The 23,778-nt window shown below is 40.9% G+C and overlaps 2 protein-coding genes and 1 non-coding gene across 3 annotated transcripts; 2 read left to right on the top strand and 1 right to left on the bottom strand.

The window, feature by feature from the left end:
- Positions 1–1,319: 1,319 nt before the first annotated feature.
- si:dkey-51e6.1 lies at positions 1,320–2,602 on the top strand. Its single transcript, XM_061825262.1, has 3 exons — positions 1,320–1,497; positions 2,025–2,149; positions 2,463–2,602. The coding sequence occupies exons 1-3, from the start codon at positions 1,356–1,358 to the stop codon at positions 2,553–2,555; spliced, it is 360 nt and encodes a 119-aa protein (XP_061681246.1). The 5' UTR covers positions 1,320–1,355; the 3' UTR covers positions 2,556–2,602.
- Positions 1,734–1,806, bottom strand: trnak-cuu (transfer RNA lysine (anticodon CUU)). Its single transcript has one exon. It is a non-coding gene; the product is annotated as a tRNA-Lys (tRNA).
- Positions 2,603–8,109: 5,507 nt separating the features above from the next.
- firrm (fignl1 interacting regulator of recombination and mitosis) lies at positions 8,110–23,142 on the top strand. Its single transcript, XM_061825995.1, has 25 exons — positions 8,110–8,127; positions 8,501–8,689; positions 8,907–10,254; positions 10,336–10,424; positions 10,485–10,589; positions 10,706–10,846; positions 11,531–11,693; positions 11,787–11,871; positions 13,097–13,235; positions 13,415–13,504; positions 13,575–13,639; positions 13,730–13,878; positions 14,871–15,000; positions 15,761–15,947; positions 16,365–16,447; positions 17,309–17,360; positions 17,890–17,979; positions 18,922–19,107; positions 19,248–19,367; positions 19,987–20,082; positions 20,176–20,289; positions 21,055–21,162; positions 21,251–21,331; positions 21,409–21,555; positions 22,823–23,142. The coding sequence occupies exons 4-25, from the start codon at positions 10,359–10,361 to the stop codon at positions 23,054–23,056; spliced, it is 2,631 nt and encodes an 876-aa protein (XP_061681979.1). The 5' UTR covers positions 8,110–8,127; positions 8,501–8,689; positions 8,907–10,254; positions 10,336–10,358; the 3' UTR covers positions 23,057–23,142.
- The last annotated feature ends 636 nt before the right edge of the window (positions 23,143–23,778 follow it).

Raw genomic sequence — 23,778 nt, forward strand, 5'->3', positions numbered from 1 at the left:
TTACCCATCGTGAAAATTTCCAATCGTTGCTGTGTTATCTTTGGAAGCGACACAAAACAGGAGCGTATACAATACATTGCATAGCATGTCATCATTGGAGGGATTTTTTTGTTCCTGTAAGATGCAGGGAAGGATGGAAGTGCTTCAAATGTCTGGGGAAATGCACAGACTAGCACATACCTCTTTAAATATGAAAAAATGAGGAAAAAAACTGTGGCATGTGAAAAGCAAACAAAGAAAAGTGTTGAGAGGAAAGGTAAAACAATGCAATGGCAGCCACTTAAAAGACCCGAGTAGTATTTTAACGAGGGTCCCGGGAGAGGGGAAATGTAGCGAGGGAGCCGAGGCGCCTGCTGGCTGACCGCACGCCTTTCCAGAAGTGACAGTGCATTTCCTTCCTGGCAAAGCTCAAACCTTGCATGCTGTTGACATCTCTTGACCTCCACCCTTTCCCCTGAAAAATAATACGCAGCGTTTTATTGACCCTAAGGAGGAATTCGCTCCTCTTTTCCTTTTTTTTTTTTTTTTTATTTTTAATTTGTTGGAACTTTTGTGATGGATGATTTTTAGCCTTGTGCTGTTGGTTATCTTTGTGCTGCGTTTATTTGGTGAGCGGCGATTCAGATACATGGGATAACCAAATATAAATATATGTTTAATTTCTTCTCTGACCATTCTTGAAACTCAAAATACTTGGACGCCATTAAACCATTCCAGCCTTCTCCTCTCTCAAAATGCTTTTGAGAAATTCCACTCTATAACATTGCACTGTATAAAAACATACAGTAACGATGCACTTAAGTACAATGTAAATAATTCAACTCTTTTGCTGCATTTTTAGGTCTTCTTCCCACAAGATAAAGAATACAGGCCTGTGTGTATTGGTTGAACATTCTCTGTTTACATGTATTGCTTCACCATATGCGTTCAAATATCCTTTATAACAATGCAATGGCAACGCTATTCATTAGCCCATCTATGCCATTTCGCATCAATTGAGAACATTGATCTAAACAAGCTTATAAAAAAACAAACTATATGTATGCTTGGAATATGTAATGTGTAATTCTCTTTTATGTATGTTTAGTTTGACCGTAAATTGCAACTGGAAATGGGAACAAAGAATGCGAAGCCCGTTTAGTGAAGTAAGTTGAGTTCACTGCCACCGTACAAGCCCTCGTCTACTTCCGCACTTCCATCTCTCGGCCAACAGGGGCTCGGTCAAACTTTTTTTGCAAGCGGGAAAAGGGCTCCTGTCTCTTTAAGACCGGAAGTAGATGCCGGAGTCCTTATAAGGCGTTTATATTTCCGGAGCAGGCTAGACTGTCAGTACGACGTCATAGAAACAAACAATAATGTCGGAGTCCCTGGCCGCCATCCCCGACGTGGAGATTGATCCGGAGGGAACCTTCAAGTACATTTTGGTCCGAGTGAAAGTGAAAGGCGCGGATTTCAGCAAAGAAATAGTCCGCGGTACAAAAAGTGCAGAGTATCACAGTAAGTAGACGGAAATGTCACATGCAGAGGGGTCCAACTTGTTTGAGTTAACTGACCGGCTCAGGTGCAGTCAGCTATTAAAACCACATTTGTTATTTAATAGAAGCGTTTATTAAAGCACCTGGAAGTTGAAGCATACGACGAGCCAGCTGAAATTGGTGCCTGCTCGATATGAGTTAAGATGCACTCGAGTTAACTTTGATTAGTCCGGTAATGGGGAACTCTGCAAAACCTTACGCCCAACGTGGGGCTCGAACCCACGACCCTGAGATTAAGAGTCTCATGCTCTACCGACTGAGCTAGCCGGGCGTGACTGTAAGGGGTAACAGCTCGACCGTGTAGGATAAAAGTGAGATGTAAACCGACTTGGTCATTTTGGAACTTGTGCAGAATATAAAATGACCTTTTAAAATATAGGAATTTCAATTTCAATGTGTGGAAATACAGTAACTGTCGTATCCAGATTGGGGTATTTCGAGTTGGTATCTTTTTAGCTTCACTCATGGCGTGCTATGAATTATTTGCAGATCATATTTTTGAGAAGGTCAAACCTGCTGTGGAGGCCTCGGGGATGGAGTGTCAATGCCTTGGTGGAGGGAAGATAGAACACAAGAGTCAAGAGAAAAAAATAAGGGTGTTTGGAGAGTCCACTGTAAGCCATTTTCCCAAAATTTTCCATTAAAAGTCACATTTATATGGTTATGTTGCTATTGCGATCTAATGCAAGAGCTGTAGCAAAATATTAACAACAATTTTCAAACATTACATGGCCAAACAGCACTCAGAATAAAATAATACAGGTACGAACTACGGTGTCATTCGACACTAAGCATTATGATCTCCGCAAAAAGCATATTCCTGATGGAGCTTTTGTATTGGATTGCATTAGGATGTGAACCTCTCCCTAATTTTGTGGCTGCTAAGTGGACAGATCGTCTTGTCACAGCCTCTCTTTGCGTTTTCAGGGTTTCGGTAAAGCCGACCATTCCGTGTCAGCGGAGAAGTTGAAGAGCGTCTTCAGCGACTACGAGATCACCTGGAGTGACGACAAAAAATAAAAATGTAAAAAATTACACCTTTATGAATTAAAAACCCAAGAGTCACACCCCGTACTTGTTTATTTTATGTGACAAATAGATCAGATACAATTGTATGCCAGTGCAGGTTTCATTATTTTTAAAGGGCCGCAGGGATGAGTAAGCTTTACACACAAATAGAATGACACCCTCATACGTTTACTTTTAATTGAATAATCACAATCAAGAGCCAGCGTGCCAAGCGTAAAGTCAGGAAGGAGTGAGACATTTACAATCACAGACGTATCCTGTGATTCAAAGGAAGTGTTTCTTTTTTTTTTTTTTTTAATGTAAAACCCAATAGGGAAAGAGGTGCTTTATCTTAGCACGGTTGAATGTTTACATTTGTGATCTGTGTGCGATTTCACTCAAAAGGTCTTGCTCGACTGTGGGGGCCAACAGACAATACTGCCAAAATAAATCAAAGCCAGCAAAGTGGACTACTGCTTTCCGGAATGATGGAAAACTGTACATTTAAGCGTGCATAAAAATGGGCTGAGGAAAACAGTTCATATTGTGTTCAATTAAAACAGCAATTATCAAAAAGTTTTTTTTCCCTCTTGTAACAAGTAGCATATGCAGTGACTGAATTCATACTCATAATTGTTTGTGAACATCTGAATGAATGAGCCCACAAGTGTGTTGAGTTTTATTTTTTTTTTTTTTTGGGGTAGATTTAGTCATGAAACCAAGGTTGAGCTTTTTGGCCATGATTCCAAAAGCTATATTAAAAACACACACACTAAAAATCAACAAAAGTACACTGGCATCATGTGTTGGGCCAGTTTTTTTGTTTTTTTAAGCACAAACTGGGTCCGAAAAGTCATCGATGAAGGAATTCTGAGCAGTTCAAAATAGCAGTCGGTGTGAGGACAAAACTTTCAGGTTAGCGCTAAAAACCACCAATGTCTTTAAAGGCCTACTAGAAAATCAAAACTTTATTTGGGATTAATCAGCGGCTACTCCCATTTCACAAGAGTCGGGATGTGATTGGTCGATTCTGAACAAAGCCACATCCTGATTATAAGAGGGTGAGTACACTTGTGCAACCACATCTCAGTTATTTTTACTTATTTATATATATATTTATATTTTTTTACATATAATTTCAGTTGCACAAGTTATAGGTAACATTGAGGTGTAAAATTTTGAAATGATTTCTCCATCCATCCATCCGTTTTCCTCATGAGGGTCGCGGGGAGTGCTGGAGCCTTTCACAGCTGTCAACGGGCGAGGTACACCCTGAACTGGTTGCCAGCCAATCGCAGGGTACATGGAGACAGACAACACCCGCACTCACAGTCACACCTAGGGGCAATTTAGAGTCTCCAATTAATGTTGCATGTTTTGGGGATGTGGGAGGAAACCAAAGTGCCCGGAGAAAACCCACGCAGGCACGAGGAGAACTTGCAAACTCCACACAGGCGGGTCTGGGATCGAACCCGGGACCTCAGAACTGTGAGGCCAACACTTTTCAGCTGATTCACTGTGCTGCCGAAAGGATTTATGTTGGTCTCAATTTGTTTTCTAAAATAAAAAGCTGGCATTTGATCAAGGGTGTGTAGACTTTTGATAAATCAATGTTTGTCATTTGATAGACTCTAGCTCAGACAGCGACAGAAAACAGATGAATATCAATGAATATACAGTATAGTTAACTTCTTTTATGACAGTTCAGAATCTTAAAATATTAAAGTACGACTATGCTACTGGCCACAGTTTGAGCCTGAAACAAATTTTTGGCAAAGTGGCTAGAGTGTAATCCACTAAAGTAGTTAATTTTCTGAATATAGTATCACCGCTACATCCTCTTCCTGGTGCTTTCCCACATTGAGCTGACTTAGCTCCCAAAGGTGCGCGTTGGCGCTTCAGCACCGGAGCCATTTTTATCACCACCTTCATTGTTTTCCGTAGAAGAGGATTCGGAGGCCTCCTCGCCTTGAACGGAGGGCCCAACATAGCACGCTGGCAACGCTGCCCATCACCCTGTGACCTTGAAAGGAGAAAAACAAATGGCCATCTTCCTTCCAGGTTGCATCCTTACGCCGGAGCCAGTTTCCTGAGAAGCGATAAACTTTCCATTATCTTCAAGCGGGCGGCAGCGGGGAAAAGTCTTCAGCTGTGAAACTCGGCCCTCTTTTCTCGGAAAACTCATCTGAGCCGCTTTCGCGTCTAAAAGGGAAATGCTGGATTGTGGTCCGGACATGGCCATAACAGAAAGTGGAGCTTTGCCCGTTATCAGGAACCTTAGTGGGCTCCTTCAAATGGAAACCGGTGAGAATGGGGCAGCCAATCAATGAAAAATCATGATTGATATGAAAAAGGGGGAAAAACACAAAAATATCACAAGAATAAATAGGTGAAAATGCTCAGTTTGTAGCATAAGTGAAATCATTAATGCCATTACAAGCCACTGAAAATATATGACAAAGATGTCACGTTTATTTTTTTTTAATTCAAATTGGTGAAAATGATTAGTTTGGGCCGCACGGTAGGTCAACTGGTAAAGCGACCAGTTCAGGGTGTACACTGCCTCCTGCCCCTTGACAGCTGGGATAGGCTCCAGCACTCCCTGTGTCCCTTGTGAGGATAATTGGTGAAGAAAATGGATGGATGGATGTTTAGTTTGTGATTTATAGGTGCATTACCGCCACCAACTGATGTTGCCCTTCAATTACAAGGAGTCCTCTCCTGTTAATTTTGCAGCTGCCGCATTGCGGTGAGGATTATGGACTGCACACATATCTCAGATGATTGACCAAGAGATGGCATTCATCACATCCATCCATCCATCCATGCATGCATCCATCCATCCATCCATCCATCCATTTTCTTTGCCACTTATCCTCACGAGGGTCACGGGAGTGCTGGAGCCTATCCCAGCTGTCAACGGGCAGGAGGCGTGGTACACCCTGAACTGGTCACCAGCCAATCGCAGGGCACATCGAGACAAACAGCTGCACTCACAATCACCTAGGGGCAATTTAGAGTGTCCAATTAATGTTGCATGTTTTAGGGAAGTGGGAGGAAACCAGAGTGCTTGGAGAAAACCCACGGAGGCACCGGGAGAACATGCAAACTCCACACAGGCGGGGCGGGGATCAAACCCTGGTCCTCAAAACTGTGAGGCCAATGCTTTACCAGCTGATCCACTGTGCTGCTGCATCCCAAAAACACTTAAGTCAAGGTATAGATATCTCAAGGCGGCACTGCACCTGTATTTTGATATGGTGAGATGCCATAGCAGGGCGAACAACCCAGGAAATTGCCTTGCGTCCCGAGCTGATGGGGCCCCCGAGAGGTGCCTGATATTCTCCTATGTCAATGACAAACCAATTTCACAGCATCAGACACTGCAACAACAATGTGTGGAGAATCCTCTGCTTGGCCCCCTTTATTGGTATGGGCCCCCCCCCCCCCCACTTGCAGGGTTGGTGTCAATCATACTGACAACAAAATTAAAGCTCCACTGTCATGAAATGCACGATTTTTAGTATGTTACTATTGGAAAAAAGCCGGAATGGACACATCCGTTTTCACAATACATGATTTTGAAGTTTATGGCTTTTTGTAAGTCCTGGCATGAAAATCCTCTCGAGGGATTTGTTTTCGACGAGAACCAGGAAGTGACGTTAACAGCAGCAACGCACTCAAGCGGTCTCGTTTGTTTATCCTAGTTTTAACTGCTGGAAGGTAGCGCGTTGTTCCTTCGTGTCAGCCAAAACGCCAGGTCGTTGTATTGCTGGATGTTGTTCGAACACTTAGGAGGATGGATTCATTCTTCATACTTTTCCAAAAGACCCGGTTTGTTGTGAAAAATGGTTTGCACAGGTGCAAAAGACAAGAGCTTCGTGTGTTCCAAATGACAGGTCGGTGTGTATACAGCTACTAAAAAAAATAATAGTTGGGGGGACGTAATCCGTAAATCAGGGGTGCTAAGTGTGTTGATGTGCCACCCCGGCCAAAGCCGTGATCAGTGGAGTCGACACCGCCAGGGTGGCTTGTCGCGGCACCAGCCCGCAGTAGCTCATCTCCGCCGCGGATGTGGATCGGACAGGGAGGTGGTTTGGCCGCATGCGGTTTGTCCGCATATCAGCTAAATATGGCTCGAAACGATAGGGTAATATTGCCCCGGTTACTTCACTCGATTGTGATGTTCTCTTCTTCGAAAAGAGCTTCCGTGTCAGAGGGGGCGTTTTCGTCTCCCATAGTAGGTGGCAAGGCGTGTTTTCAATGGCGAATGTCCCAGTGTGATGTCACAGACAGAAGATGCAGCCAATATGGCAAACACTTGAATGTCGAATGAGACTTCCGGAACTTTGCGCATGGATGACGCGGTCTTCGCTCATATTTATTTTTTCATATAGACATTGCAGTGAATAATGTTATATCTATTTTTCATTACAATATCTATTTTAGAATGTTTATAGGCATGACCCTAGACCTTTAAATATAATGTGGTTATTTAAATCCCTTGTCAAGTGAAAAGAAACCCGTCTCTAAATTTGGCACACCTCAAAGGAGTGTTATGAACAAGCCTGCCAAATTTTAATAATTAAAACAAATCGTGTTATAGAACGAGGTTTCAAAACCATGCCAAAACACAACGTCAAGAGAAAAAGTCACAAGGTCCTTGTGGGTCTCATCATTTGGAGGCTCAGTTTAAGTTTCTCTCAAGAGAAGCCAATTCCTTCCCGGGCCGACGGCAGCAGACACGTCCTGCGCTCTGCCGGGAAACGCAGCGCAGTGAAGGGGTGATTGTTTGCGCCTATCTAAATACCTCATTTGAGAAACAATAGCTTTCCCACACACTGAGCCCATCGGCTGCCATACAGAAAACTCCAGATGAAGCTTGTAAATTCCTCAACGCGTTGTTGTACATTGTAATGGGTTTGTGGATGATGACAATGTTTGATTCTTTCCACCGATAGAAATATAGTGTGACAGTTGATAGTTAAATTATGTAAACTCAAATATTTTAATTAATCAATTCAAAAGGAAAAGAAGAATTAAATTGAAATAAAATTCTTAATTTTAATTTCTTCAATTCCCTTTTACTATTTGAAGCATATTGAAGTCACTTTTTTGTGTGACATGCTTCATTTTTACAAATATTGGACAGATATGAGAAAACAAAATTGTAGGGAATTATATGGACTATAAATGATCATTAAAATGATGAGTTAATACCATTAAAACTATTATGATCTCTCAAGGGGGCGGCACGGTGGATCAGCTGGTAAAGCGTTGACCTCACAGTTCTGAGATCCCGGGTTCAATCCCGTCTGTGTATTGTGTGTTTGCGTGTTCTCCCTATACCTGTGTGGGTTTTCTCCGGGCACTCCGGTTTCCTCCCACATTCCAAAAACATACAACATTAATTGGACACTCTAAATTGCCCCTAGGTGTGATTGTGACTGCGCCTGTTGTCCGTCTCATTGTGCCCCGCGATTGTCTGGCAACCAGTTCACAGCTGGGATAGGCTCCAGAACTCCCCGCGACCCTCGTGAGGATAAGCGGTTAAGAAAATGGATGGATGGGTGATCTCTCAAGGGTAAATTCACGAGACTGCTTTATATTTTAGTATTGTACACTATGCAGAGAACCAATTAAGCGATCAGTGTGAAGGCAAACAGTATGACTCATATACGGTATTATTCATATACATAGTACTGTATCCCCATCAGGTATTTGCTTTTAATGTTTATTTTTTTAATTTTTATTTTCTTCTCTGGGCTCCTCTTGATGAATCAGGTCAAAATCAAGAAAAGCAATCAAACGTTCTTAGTTATATATACGTTGAGGAAGTCATTGAAATCATTACACCAGTATTATATTTGCAACAGGGTAACTTGTAATTGCGACCACCATTTCCAAAGTAAATAAATCTGATATTGAAAATAAACTGCAATGTGCTCCTCTCACAGCAAAAACGGAACGCAGCCTGACGTCACATCCGTTTGAAACTGTCGCGCGAAGGCATGAAAGTGGCTAGTTGGCTAACACAGCAATTTTTACGTTTGGGAAAGGAATTAAAAACATGTAGTTGCCGACATCAAGTTAACCCTCATCGCCGCCACACATGGAAGTGACAGCGAAAACTCGCCATTAAAGCTGTAAGTAACTCTAAAATTGATACCGATGCTATGCTAATGTGCTACATTTAAAAACAGTTGGAAGTTACAGGGTTAGCTTAAAATGGGATCAGCCACGTAATTCCCCTTTTGAAACTATTCATTTAAAGTCCAGATGTTGTTGGGCAAACTCAACTAGTTGACTCACGCTTTATGTGAATCACATGTTATTGCCTTTGTTTCGGACTCGTTCGGACAGCTTGTCCAGTCTGTACAGGTAGACTGACGTCGTCATGTCCCAGACCAACACTTCTCTCCTGGACGAGGTGACGCAGTGGAGCCAGGAAACCTGCCGCCAGCAGCTCAAGACTGTCCTGCCCAAACTTACTATATCCTCTTCGATCCTCTCTTGTCTTCTAAAGGGCCATTACATTCACACTCATATGAATAAATGCCGTTTATTGTCATTATACGACTATATGTATGACTGTATGACGAATTTAGGAACCAACCAAATCCTTGATCTAACCCTATGAGCGATTTAGACCAATTTTTCAAGCGCGGTCCAAACAAGGGAGCTCAAAGACAATTACAACAGTGACACACGTCAGGACACAACAAAGTTTGAACATTTGTAACAGCTACAAGGGATTGTTTGTTTTTAAAGAGCAGTGAACCCATTCATGTTTTTTCCCTGTTGAACCTAACCTAAGCTATTTTCTGGAAAAACTCAGCTGCTAATGTTGTTTCTGCAATGTTTATGAAACTGAAGATGTCACCAAAGCACTGGCTAAAATAGTACTTGGTGTCAAGGAAGTCTCTTTTTTTAATTTTTTTTTTTTTAGTGATGCATCTCTATATGATAACTGAATGTTATTTAGGGAGCGAGCGGTGCCAGTTTATTTTATTGTTATGGCATCGTCTTTGATATACCTACAAGAAAAAAAAACAAAAACAGATTTTTGGGCCATGGCTTTGTGACTTCTTCGAAAGTCCTTTTGATGTAAGTTGGGAGCATTTTAAAGTGTCAGTTGCAGTCACTGTGACTTGACAGGAGCATATGCACCCGTGCGGCATCGCACTCGGAAATCTGCACAGTCGAGCATGAAAAATCACGCGCGTAAAATTTGTTATGAGTAGAAATACATAGATATTGAAAGACGTCGCTTATTACGCACTTGTCACACACTCAGCACACATGACAACCGATCCAGTGCCGTAAACCACAGCCTGACATTTTTTTTTTTTCAACACGGAAGCTTACAGTCTTCTTCTACTTCCTAGTTTACCTGACACCGCCCCCCTCCACTCTTAAAGGGGTACATTCATAATAAGAAACAGAACACACACCCGTAACTTTATATCTTTAGGCATAACTGGTGGACCACACCCGTAACTTTATGACTGACCACACCTGTACATTTTTCAAATGTGAGTGACTGCAGTAGAGCACAGAGCAAATGAACACTAAGTTCATCATTACAGTACACGTTATGAAGTTCTACTGATTTTCATTTAATGTTGATGACTTGTGCTTTCTTTTGTGGTTTTATTTAACTGTGCATACTCTTTACATCACAAGTCTGAGGGCTGGGATGACCATATACGTAAGTTTAGCTCTATTTTTCTCAATTTAATTGTATTTGAGCAATTTTATCAATGTATATTTTTTCCCCTCCCAACTTAAGGTGTACTGAAGATTATAACAGACATGTTCCTCCCTCATGTTGCTCTTTCAGACCTGGAAAATGAATGCTTCTCCAAGATCTTACCAAAGGTAAGCAGCATGCATTTGCAGTGTTATAATAAATGTGGTTACCTTTTTTTTTGTCTCCAGGCGGTGATTATGTTTGACAATATGATGAAAGAACTTTCTCTCCAAGTTGGAGGCTTGTCCAGTCAAAACACAGAACTCTGTTCTTTACTGAGGAACATTTTGCAGGTAGATTTCAGCATTTTTTAAATTGTATTAATTCAGTCACAGTAATTGTGCATTTGTAATACAAAAATCATCCTTCTATCTCCTTTGGTACTCTATTAATAATGCTTCATTTTTAGTCACTGATGCAGATAATTGATGCCATGTCTGCATGTGTGCGTCACGTCGGCACTTATGATGAGGTTCGGGATCTTGTGTCTATCCGCACATTACCGACGTGCATCCTGAAGGTGCTGAGAGACACTTTTCAGCACTGTAAGGTTAGTATTGTCATTGGAATACTTCACCCGTGCATCAGCATGTTGAAGCTAAGGTACGACAAAAGTCTTGGCTCGCTGCGCTCAGGAAAAAATGTCAAACAAGGGGTGGCTCATAGTTCAAAAGACTTGTGACTTAAAATTAAAAACTGACTTTAGTTCTTGTCACGTCAACGTAAAGCCGTACTACTGTCAGTGGGACATTTGGATTAGAGAGGATGTAACTAGCTATTGTTAAAAAGCCCAGCAATCTTTCAATGAATTTTTCGAATAATTGATAACAGTGATGATAAAAACATTTTTACATTTCCGTGACCTTATTCAAAAACAGGACATTTAAATTTGACACTGCATGAAATGTAAATCATTGGTTGGCTATAATTTAGTCCCTGGTTTGGTCCGTCACATTCGTCAGGAAATAGGCAAAACATTTTAATCAATGTTGTTAGATCGGTCTGCTTTCATGGAGGACTACAAAAATCTGATCATACCTACTGTTGAGTGCTTCAAATTCCACAGTTTTGGACACTTTTAAGTCATGTAATGTTTCTAAACAATTGTCAAAATAGTTTTTGATAAATGTGATCATCAATTTGTTGTCGATTAATTTTCTTGATCTCTACATTAAACTCAAATGTCACTGTGCCACTTGAGAATTTTGGATATTTCTTGACATATCGTGGACAGGAGAGTGAGGTGGTCTACTGTGGCCGCCTTTCCCTAGTGGCTGACCTGCTGCAGAGCCTCTTCAAGGAGGCCTACGCCCTCCACAAGGCCCTCTTGGAGCTGCTGGACAAGCTCTCCCTTGATAGCAGTTGTTCTGAAGAGGATGTCTCTGACATTGTCATAGGTTGGACCATTCGAGGAGTCTGCACAATTTTTATCTTCTTTCCTATTTGCCTTTCCAATGAATGTAACTTGTTTCCCCCCAAATGTGCCTCAGTAATTCACAGCCTCCTGGACATTTGCTCGGTCATCTCGAACCTGGACATGGCGCTGAATGCAAACACGTGGAAGTTCCTCATCAAGTCGGTACCACACTCAGATATACATGAATAATAAACAGAAATAATACTTTTAAATACAGAAAAGGGAATACAAATATTAGAATATAAATATTAAACATTTTAGGCCAAAATATGATTTGGTGATAATATACAATAATAAATCTCAGCATTTGAGAATATTTCTGTAAATATTGTAATTAATCAAACAGTTTTATGTTAAAATAGTATAAATTAGTGTTACTTGAGGGTGGAAAACCTTTGGTGGTAGAGTGCTGGTTTCTCAACCCGAAGGTTCTGGGTTCCACCTTCAGACCTTGTGACCATTGAGCAAGATGCCTAATTTTCAGTTCCTCCGGATGCTGCGTCATAGATTAACGAGGAGGCTGTAAAAGTCCTTTGAGTAATTTGAAGGTAGAAGAACTGTTCAAAGCCCCTCTACTAATTTGAACAATTACCGTAATTTACGGCCTACAGAGCGCACCAGATTAGAAACCTCACCCAGTACATACAATTTTGTAGATACATAACCAGCACCTGTGTAAAAGCCGCAAGTGCCCACATTGAAACACAAGATACTTACAAAGAAAGATGGTACAAAGTTTTCAAAGTTTTAATACCATAGCTTAGCTTAACATAGCAACAACACGGTAGCATGAACAGGGCTGGTTAAAACAAAACATACTGTTAAAAAAAAAACAGCCGTGGTAACTGCACAGTAGCAACACGGTAGCAAAGCACTAACAGAGTCTGTTAAAAAAAACATAACTAAATCACTGAGAAGTTGCAATAGCACAGCAGAAACACGGTAGCGCGGCGCTAAAAAGGCTGGTTTAAAAAAACAAAAGCAAACCCGTAAAAATCACTGGGACATGGCAATAACACACTAGCACAGCGCTAACGCTACCGCAGTGCTAACAGGGCTGGTTTAAAAAAAAAAAACATACCAATAAAAGTCACTTCCTCGGCAGATATATTCCACTGGTCTCACTCTTACCTGTTCTGCTCGAGTGCCCCCTTGCGCCCGTTAGGACAAAAATGCACAAATTAGCTGCATCGCCACATAAGCCGCAGGTTTGAAAGTGTGTGGGGGGAAAAAAAGTCGCGAGTTATATGCCGGAAATTACGGTAATTTAAGATGAGCGTTAGAAAAGAGTGTCCCGTGTTCAAACAGGAATGGTTAGGCTAATTTTTAAATCTAATCTGGCTACATAGTGACTTTTTTTTAAAGCTTCATTCACATGCTCAGACAGAGTCTCAAGTACCAGTCACTGGTGGAGGAGCATCTGCATCATGGCGACATCAGCTCCAGCTTGTGTGACAACTTGTTGGCTTCTTTCCACAACGTGGTGGATCTGGCAGAGCAGATAAAGCTCGCTGGTCTGCAGGTCTGTGGATGCATGCTTGCCAATCAGCACAACTGTATCGCATTTATATAATAATGACTTCCTGTAGTGAACCCCCTCATTTGATGTGTTTTGTATTGCATAAGATATTTTCAAGTCAAAAGTCTCAAGTAGCTATTGATCAGCTTTTTTGCCTTGTGCACTTTTGTCCATTTTGCTAGGAGGGAACACAGACGACAGAGCACAAGCTGTTCCAGAAAACTGCAAAAATGTGTAGATTTTTTGCCAACACTTTGGTTCATTATGTAAAGGTCAGGAAAAAAAGACATCTTTTTTTCCTCTCATCAACATTTACACCTTAGCTCTTACACTTTCTAATAGGAATTCAAGGCTTTCTTAACAAGATCGTGCAGAAGCTTTCATCAAATGTACCTCCAGATTATCAGGTACATGTGATCTGGTTTATGTTATGAAAACAATTTACTATTTGTCTTGACACATTTGTAGCAATGTGGAAATGTGTCACTGTCTTTCAGTACATTCCCCCCTAGCCTGTTTGCACCAGCGTTACCACCGTCTCTTTCCGAGGAGCTGTACACAGCGGCCGTTGTTCCCTTGGATGCACTTCTTTTTCAGTTGTTACCTCTCAGGGCTTTTGCTGAAGTTGTCCTGCAGGAAGACCTGCGTGAGTTTGTTCTCCAAATTCAATGTATGCTTTCTTTTGTTTGTTTGTTTGTGTGAGCAATGGACATGATAGGTTCTTTAAAGCAGTGTTTCCCAACCTCTTCTGAGCCAAGGCAGCCCATTTTTCATTAGAAAATAATCCCACAGCACATCACCAAACAAAAATGTCCCAAAAAAGACATTTTTGTATGAAATCTGTGTCTGTTTAATTAAACAAAGCTAGGATGTCATGCTTTGTTGAATGAAAGGCAATAGGTGGATGTACAGTTTTTTACATTTCACATAATGGGTAAGCATTTCATTGTTCTGTCATATATGAACAAAGGTATATTGGTAATTATCCATCCATCCATTATCTGGGCTGCTTATCCTCACAACCCCACCTCACTGTATTAAGAATAAAATGAAGAGTTTTTCAAAACGAGACATAGGCATTTTTTTCAGATTTACAAAACTCGCGCCAAAATTATCCAGCTCTGAATGGATAATTTTGGCGCGAGTTTTGTAAATCTGAAAAAAATGCCTATGTCTCGTTTTGAAAACAAACTCTTCAAATGCACATCTTAAATATCATTTGTAAATACCAATATTTAATTTAAATGCAAATCTAAAAAAAAATGTAAAAATATGTATTGCAAAATATTGTAAAATACACATTGAAATTTTATACATTTTAAAGTGCAACTACAACCCCAAATCCATTTCAAATCAAATAATAATTTTCACTGTAAAATATTTAAAAATATGTATACATTTTGATCTTTATTTTTTATTCTAAATTAAAATACAAGTCTAAAATATTTAAGTTGATAAATGAACTATTCATTGAGTTAATCATGATGTCCTCTGTCATAAATGCATTATGGTTGTCCTCAATAGTTCAGTTAAACGACTTGGCCAAAATCGTACAAATGTAACAAATTATTACCACAACAAAAAGTACACCACAACATGTTTGTTTACATTTATGAACACTTTCACTGTTTTACGTAGGGTTAAGTCCGGAGCATGAGCTTCCTCAGTGTCTTTTGCTGGCCAATGTGCTGGATCAGTTGGCCTCCCATCCTGAGGAGGTGCTGCAGCTTTGGCAATCTGGCAGTCAGTTTTCAGAGGAAACACCCAGGTAAAGTTGCTTCGTGTAGCTTATTTCTCGGTAACATCGAACATCAAGGGTAGTTTTAAATGGCTCGCTGCATAATATTACCTATGCAGTCACTCACATTTGACGAGCTTGTTCACGCCCGCGCACCTCCGTGCTCGCAAATGTGAATCACCTGCATAAAATTCGTTATATATTTGTAAATTTGTTAGATATTGAAAAAAACGTCGCTTATTTTGTGTAGTCTTGACATTAATTTACGTGTTTATTTCATAAACGTTAACTAAACAAGCCTACTCCAAAACAACCAGTATTCACCCAGAAACAGGAAATGCAATTTAACCATACTGAGCATGTCCGGAAGTGATGCCAAACGCACATGTTCAGAGCGTACAGTGAGCGCATTTATGTCGAAAGTCATCTTCATGAGCCATGTCAAAGGAAATTCAGTTACACCAGGGTTTTCATTGCATGTAATATCAGTTGAAATTGGAAATTATCATTTCTAAGTTTGAAATTTTGTTTTTCTATTTTAGATATGTACTTGTTAATTTACAGTTATGTTATACTAATCCAATAAATTATTTTAAGGTCTTGAGAATCCATCCCTAATCACACCCGTAACTTTATCTGCAAGCATGACTGACCACACCCGTACATTTTATAAACGTGAGTGACTGCCAAAGTAGAAAGATGATTATTCAAGCTGTAGATCACATAGGGTTTTGGGTAAAAAAAAAAAAAATCAAAGTGTCCTACTAAACTATTAGACTTGTGTCTCCAGGCTTTCTCTCTATAGGGCAGTGTTCCGTAGCATCCGGCATTGCTATGCTGAGCGGAAGCTGGCTGTGTTGTTGCCGGGGGTAATGACTAAAGGACAGGCCCAAGGTCGGGTGTCTCTGTACCATCACATGTGTGTGCACCTCTGCGCCAGCGTGGCTGTGCTTCCTCCGCAATACTTCCCAATTCTGGTGAGTTCTACATAAAAATAACTGCTTGTAAACACCCCCCAACCTAATAAAAATAATTGCACTCACTTTAATGGTATACTACTCTGTAGGCCAGTGATGGTTAAACATTGCTGTGTTGGCTGGTGGCACATCGAAATAAATACGACTCCAGAAAATGTACATGCACACTATGTAAAGCTTCACTTTACAAGTTTTGATTTGCTGAGAAATCTGGTCTTTATTTTATTTTGACTCTTAATCACATTTGGGCTCTTGCCTGTGCTTGCTGAGGGATTTCCTCTCATTCAATACAAGCAACATGTGCACTTTCATTTTTTACTGCTTTCGTTTCATTTTTTGACAACATTTTCTCTGAATGTTTTGACTCCAGATCCACCTTTTTTGCAGGGAAAATAAACTTTTTTTCCTTCCTGGCAGGAAATATGTTTGCTGGAGGCGACGCTGCAAGCTGACACTCAGACTGCACTGTTGGCTGCAGACGTGTGGTGCTTCACTGCACGGTGAGGAAGACTTCTTTATGACTATCAATATGCGTATAAGATTACCTGTGACGTGGTTAGTGCAAAAGATTATAAGATATCAGAGACAAAAATATCTTTTTATTGTTAGCCTCACTGCATCATTGCCCAAGTCACAATATAAATAATAATTTAAAAAAAAAATTGTCAAGTGTTTTTTCTTGTTTTCCGAAAACATTCGAATATGACTGGCAACTATGCTATTAGGCAAATGATTCGTTACCATACACTCCCAATTATAAGAGTACATCTTAGCACCATCAATCATGTGACCACAGCAAATCTGTCCATATAATAAGGATAATATTTGTGTATTTTTTTCTTTTTAGGTACACTAATTTGGGGTTCACTTTTCACAAATTCAACGTTTCATTTTTTTTTTTGTAACCTCTCCCCATCTATTTGATCAAACGTACCTACAGCATTCACATTTTGTACATTTTCTGAAAAAGCCCTGAAATGCCACAACGTTGCACTAAAACCCTGTAAAATAGAAAATTAGTACAAAGAATTTATGTTGAAGTGATGTGTTTGGGAGGAGCTAAGTTTAGCCTGGGTTGTTAATAGATGTTACGGAGTGTATTCACTGCATGCGCATGTTTTGGGGGTAATTTTTCCAAACCAAATCATTTATAAGTCCTGTTGTAAGATTAGTTTCAAATTCCATGAAAGGATCTGTGAATCATAGTTTGTGACACATTTACAGTTGAATTTTAAAATCGAGTGTATTATAAACTTTATTAGGGGAGCTTTAATTGCGTGTTTTCTCTTTTCCCCTTTCTCTTCCTTAGCTCCAGTATTCTGTTTATATTGTTTAATACTGTATTTATCTGCTTTTGTTAGGTACGGAACAGCAGAACTTTGTCTCCATCATGTCCTGCTCATTGCTCACTTAGTGAGTATTCTCTACACCCCCACCCCCACGCTATGCAATTTGAGGGTTCCTCAAAAGAGCCTCAACAATCAAGAAGCATCTAAAAAAAAAAAATAGCATTACACACTTGTTAAATATTATGCCATCTGAAAACTTCATCTTATTATGAAGGCTACACTCTTTAACATAATGATGTCTGGAAAATCATCTGCTAAACAGTAACTCACTTGTAACTGAATGTAATGAGTTTCAATCAATGTTTGCTTATTTTGGTAGCCTTATCTATCTTACCTGAGAGATTTAAGGATTAGAAGAACCTCAGTCTTGTGCAGTGCTGTAATTGATGCTAAAATAACACTAAATCCATCATCTCTCTGTGGGATTATGGATCAGCATGTGGTGGGCCCTGATGGAGGTGACAATTGATGTCGTTGAAACACCTTTTCCTTAATCCGATAAATTGAGGCCACATCTCACACTTTTCCATCCGCTCTTGGCTTGGTGATTTGAGCCCATTAGCGCCCTCCTCTCTCTATTTGTGCCTCCTCAGGTGAAAAACTGCTCAGCTGAGTGCTACCAGACGTACCACCTGGGCCTGCTGCTCAGACGCATGCTATTCCTCATGACGCCCAGCCATCAGGTTAGCAGTATCCAATCATGGTGGGAGGGCTACAAAATGGTCCATACCTGTTTGTGGGGGAAAAACTGCATTTTGAATCATATTAAAAAAAAAAAAAAGTATTTAAACGGCTCTTTAAAATGAAACTTCTTCTGATACCTTGACAACAGTATTTTCTGGGTGATGAGCTGTTACTTTTTTCCCAGCGCTGTGAACTCGGGCATATGTAACGATGCGGCTAAAATATTTTTTTTGGGGTGGGAAGAAGGGGTGGGGTCAGTAGCAGCTATATGTTTTGAATGTATAAGAAAAACTTGTTCGAATGTAATGGGTAAAACATGGCCATTTGCCATAATGCATTCTGTGCAGATGCCTCCAATTTGTAAAAGAAGGCAACTTTACCTTTAGCGCATAGAAGAAGAATCTACTGCAATTGCATGTAGAAGAAGACGAAGCTACCTCGAATGTATAGATGAAGACGGGCTTCGTTCTGGGTGTGCTCATAGTAAAATGCAGCACGGGACATGTACGAAAGACAAAAATATATTTTAATTTAAATCTTTCACAAAAAGTGTAGTGTTAGTGACAAATTGCCCCAGGCTTAATCCAAATGTTACACTCAAATTGGGGGTTCTCTCATGAAACTTAGCTAGCAGGTTCATAATTCTGTTGGCAGTTTTCTCATTAAAATGGCTTCTCTGGTTTGCTCGGTTAACAATGTTGTCAGTGTTTTCATTTGATATCAGATTAGAGTCCAACTCTGCGCATAAATACATGATTGTGCTGTTTGTACCTCTTCACAATGGATAGTGCTGATTTTGGTGGCACAGTGAACTGTTTGAAATGTATGATAATTTCCTTAGTTTTAACACATTACGGTTGCGGGATAGATCATTCCGCTAGTTCAGACACATCTATAGCTATGTCTGACCATACCTTATCTAGTATATTGTTTTTACCTAGATGGATTTACTGGCTCGTTTCCCTCCATCCGAGGCTGAAAACCTCCCAATATGGCGTCACGTCGTCCTCAGAGCTCTTTCGAGCGATGCCTGTCAACGTGTGGAGGCCGACATCATCACCTTAGGTGAAAAAGCTTTGAGTGACTGGCAGTGTGGAGGCTACAAACTGGGCCAAGTGTGCAAAGTGGTGAGGACACTCATATTCGACCCAAATGAGGCACACGTGATGAGAGTTTAACATTTGGACACTACAAAAGAAAGCTCTTAAATAGTCATTCCACAGTGAGGGTATACTGTGCAATTATGGTACTGGTGTTGGGTTTCCAGAATGCGGTATTACAGTGCCTCCTGGTGGTGGTTCAGGGAAAGTCACCTCTTCAAACCTCGTGTGCGTCATCTGCATCAAAGATAGTCACGCAACTGTGGCAGAGAATGACACCACATCAGGTGAGGCACACAATACTAAGAAAAAGTCATTGGCTTTTGGGGTGAACTACGACCTGTAAAGATTGAGTTTTAGGTGCCTCCTGAAATTTCACCCGAAAACTCATCATTAAACTAAACAGTGGGCCCCCTCGAGTCACTGGACAGCGAAAAGCCAGAGAGAATTAACACCCTTTATAATCTCATTGATGAAGGGGAAAAAATTCAAACCCCCAAAATTGAATCATGAATTTAATAAGCAGGAAACACTGCCATTAAGCAGTTTTAGGGGTTGTTAGGGCAAAAAAAGAAAAACGTTTTAAAAAAATTGTGAATAGGTTAAATCTATGGGTGCTGACCTGTGAATATAGGTGGATGCAGTTTTTCAGAATCTGAATCCGTTTTATTTGGCAAGTATGTTGAACGACAAAAACAGCGACTGTAAAAGTGGGCTGCGGAGTCTGCTGAGTTGTGTGAGGTCTGTGCACCATTTTTCATGGATATAGAACTACATCGCCTTTTGTTTTCCCCGAGTACTCCGCGACATTATCCGCTAGGGATGTGTGTGGTATGCGGTCCTATTCTACGTAGTGGATATGTGTGTGTCATGTGATTGCATAACTCTTCTCTCCGTATTGCGCAGGTGCGGATGCATCAGGTGCTCCACTCTACTCTGCAGCTCCTTTTGTCAGTAACGGCAGTTTTAGTGAAAAACATGGAAACGCAAGTCATCGTTCAGGTGTGTTTACACTGAGCTCATCAAGGAGATTGTCTGTGTTATGCTGGTTGTGTGTGTGTGTGTGTGTGGTGTGTGTGTGTGTGTGTGTCCCAGGCGCTGGTGTGCGTGGACTCTGTCGTGTCTCAAAAGTGTCCAGATGAGCTGCTCCTGGCTGCTCTGGACTTCCTTTCGTCACTGGGGAAGGTCTTCATTCCTCCTGACAGCCAGGTACTGGCGCCAGCCAATCACAACACTCATACTGTGACATAGCCAATCGAAACACTGGATTGGATGCCACCCAATCGAAACACTAAATTTGACACAAGTCATAATACTAATCTCTGCGGTGGGTTTGACATGAGACAATCACAACAATGATTTTGATTACAGCCAATCAGGACATTGGATTTGACGTGAATTTATTTGCAAAGCAAGATTCTACTCCAGCCAAACCTTGTGTTCTGATTTGCATATGTCAAACTCAGTGTAGTAATTGGCCAAGGTGAAATCCAGTGTTTGGTTAGTGTCTTGTGATTGGCCCGAGTCACATCCAATATTACAATTGGTTTGTGCCAAATTCAGTTTAGTTATCCGGTAGTATGCCAAGCAATACACTCGATTAGATTCTAGCCAATTGCTACACTGGATTTTACTCCAGTCAATCACAACACAGTAGGCAACCGGCACTTGATTTCACAGTAGCACAACATTACATTGAATGTGAATAATATCGAATCAATCCACTAATTGGCTGGGTGTCTAATGTAGTTTAGCATTTGGCTCGTGTGCCAAACCACTGTGCTGGATTTGATACTCGGCAATCATAATTTCGCATTTGGCTATCCCCAGTCACAACACTGTGATGTGCCTCCAGTCAATGACAACATTGCGGTTGACCCGAGCCAATCGCAGCACTTGGATTAGACGTCGGAATTGACACAAGCCAATCATAAAAGCAATGTTAGTTGAATTTGTCTTTTCTGTTGCCTCCAGAGTGATATTTTGCCCAGACTGGGCAGCCTGTTTGGAAAATTGTTAGCAGAAAGTTCCTCTTGGTTGCTCCATCAGCACGCTTTGGAGGCATTTGCTCATTTTGCAGAGGTAGGGAAAGTGGGGAATTAATAAAAGAGTCCTGATATGAAAAGTCACCCTATTTTAACGTAACAGTTATAACCTTTTGACCTTTTAGGTGACAAACCACGAAGAGGTCATTTCGTACAGTTTGTGCGTGGAGGAAACCAAAAGCAAGGTGGTGAATTTTCTGAGCAAGGTAAGCAAATTCAACATTTGTCAAGTGACCCTGTCTGATGGCTGGATGTGAAGTTGTCCGTCCGTGTTCTGTTCCAGATAGTCAACGCAGCAGAAGGACTCGAGGAGTCACGGCTAGAAAGAACTCAAGCGGAGAAGACAGTTTTAGAGCAACATTACCACAGGCTGGAGGCCTCAAAGCCGGCTGCCCTAGAGTTGTCCGCTCAATTGGTGACGCATTCAGAGGTTAGTAGCATGCTTGCTGTTATCTGATTACAAATATGATGTTTTACATTTCAGAATACATTTAACCTTAAGGCATCTCAGGAACATTTTGGGATGATTCTACCCCCCCATTTTCACGTCGTTTTGGGTTTAGAAACTATTCGATATGATGAGACATTTACCAGAAAATTTTGTAATGTAGTAGGGTATATATATTATATATACACACAAACACAGTAATACTCGGTTCTCGAACATCTCCGTTCTCGAACAAATCGGTTTTCGAACGATAATTTTGAGATCTTTTTGCTCCTGTTTTCAAACGAAAATCGGTACTCGAACGCCTGCGACAAAACCCGGAAATAACATAACGTGTGCGGCCCGACCAGCTGACCCACGACGCGCTTTCTTGTGAATCACCACGCCGACGAAAAAAAACAAAACACAGAAGTAACAACGCGGCCTGATTAGCTGACCCACGACGCGCTTTATTGTGAATTTGAACGCACCGTGAAAAAACCCGGAAATAACAATGTGTGCGGCCCGACCAGTTGATCCACGATGCGCGTTATTGTGCATAACGCAGCCTCTGTACGCAGACGTGGGAAATATTGATTCGGTTTTCAAATAAATCGCTTCTCAAGCCCCCTTCTGGAACGGATTTTGGTCGAGAACTGAGGTTGTACTGTATATATAATTTAAAAAAAAAAAAAAAAATTTTTTTTGCAGCCACCTTTGGATGAGAGACAATTCTTGTCCATATTTTGTCATAATTGATATTTGATACCAGTTAGGGATGCAAAGTGGTGCAGCAGTGGAGCGTTGGCCTCAGTTCTAAGGACCGGGGTTCAAATCCCAGGCCCCCTCCCCCCGTCCCTGCGTGGGTTTTCTCCAGGCAGTCCGGTTTCCACCCACATCCCCAAAACATGCATTGATCGGAGACTCTAAATTGACGTTAGATGTGATTGTGAGTGTGACTGTTGTCGGTCTCCATGTGCCCTGCGATTGGCTGGCAACCAGTTCAGTGGCCCCGTGCCTGATGACATCTGGGATTGGCTCCAGCATTTCCATGAACCTTGTGAGGCTAAGTGGCTCAGAAAATGGATGGATGACACTACTTGTTTTCACGTTATCAGCATGAGTTCACATACTTGAGTAGTCACCAATACTGATCCCACTCAAACTTCTGATACATAAAATTTCAATGAACTCAATATGTGATTGTGACCAAACCTGTATTTCTGTTGTACGCATTGATTTTCTTCATTAAACATCTTTTATCACTCAGCCGCAAGCCAAACGAGCCCGTCAGGAGAGCGGTGCGGACGAGGAGTATAGGCGCTACACACAGGAAGCCGAAAACGCACTTCGAGCCCTCCACGCGCTCACCACAACCAAAACCGACACACAGGAGCCAGTGCCTCCCCCTCGTCCTCCTTCGTGGCTGGCGTCCAGACTGCAAGAGCTGCAGGTGCTTCTGAATGACCTAAGTTCGGCCACAGCCGTCAACAAGCCCACGTGACCTTATTTTTTACAGGAAATATTTCTACTATTTTGCCTTTTTTTTTTTATAATGCATCAGGCTTGACTGGTATTAAATATTTGAATGGAAGAAAAAGTAGCAGTAGTAGTTTATTTGAACTCACCAGACACAAAATATTGGACTAACTACAGTCGGCGTCAGTACCCTAACCTTGTCTAAATATGGTCAATTTATTTTCTCACCAACATTGTTTGCCAGGTCTGTCCCCATGTCGTCTTATAACGAATTGAAAGTGTTGAAAGTAGCTCGTAAACAAAACGTGGGCTTCAAATGAGGGTTTTAGAACAGGGTTAGGGTTGTAAAGTAGCATTTCAAAATGGTTAGGATTTTCAATTTTCAACTGGGTTTCAATATAGGGTTAAAGCCTTATGATTTAAAAACAGGGTTGGTATTTTTATTTAGCATTACAGTTTCAAGACAGTGGTAGGGTTTCAAAACAGGGTTTGGGTTTCAAATTAAGTCTTTAAACAGGTTCACAGTTTCAAAATGATGTCTCAAAACTGGGTTGCTATTTTAAATTAGGGCTTTCAAAATGGGGTATGAGTTTCATATTAGGCCTAAAACAGGATTAAGGTTCCAAGACAAGGTTATGGTTTCAAAATTAGGTTAGGTTTTCAAAATGCAGTTTATATTCAATAGGGTTGGGATTTGAAAATAGGGTTTCAAAACAAGATTAGGGTTTTAAATTAGCATTTGGGTTT

The sequence above is a fragment of the Syngnathoides biaculeatus genome, chromosome 7 (genome assembly GCF_019802595.1).
Source record: "Syngnathoides biaculeatus isolate LvHL_M chromosome 7, ASM1980259v1, whole genome shotgun sequence".
Lineage (NCBI taxonomy): Eukaryota > Metazoa > Chordata > Actinopteri > Syngnathiformes > Syngnathidae > Syngnathoides > Syngnathoides biaculeatus.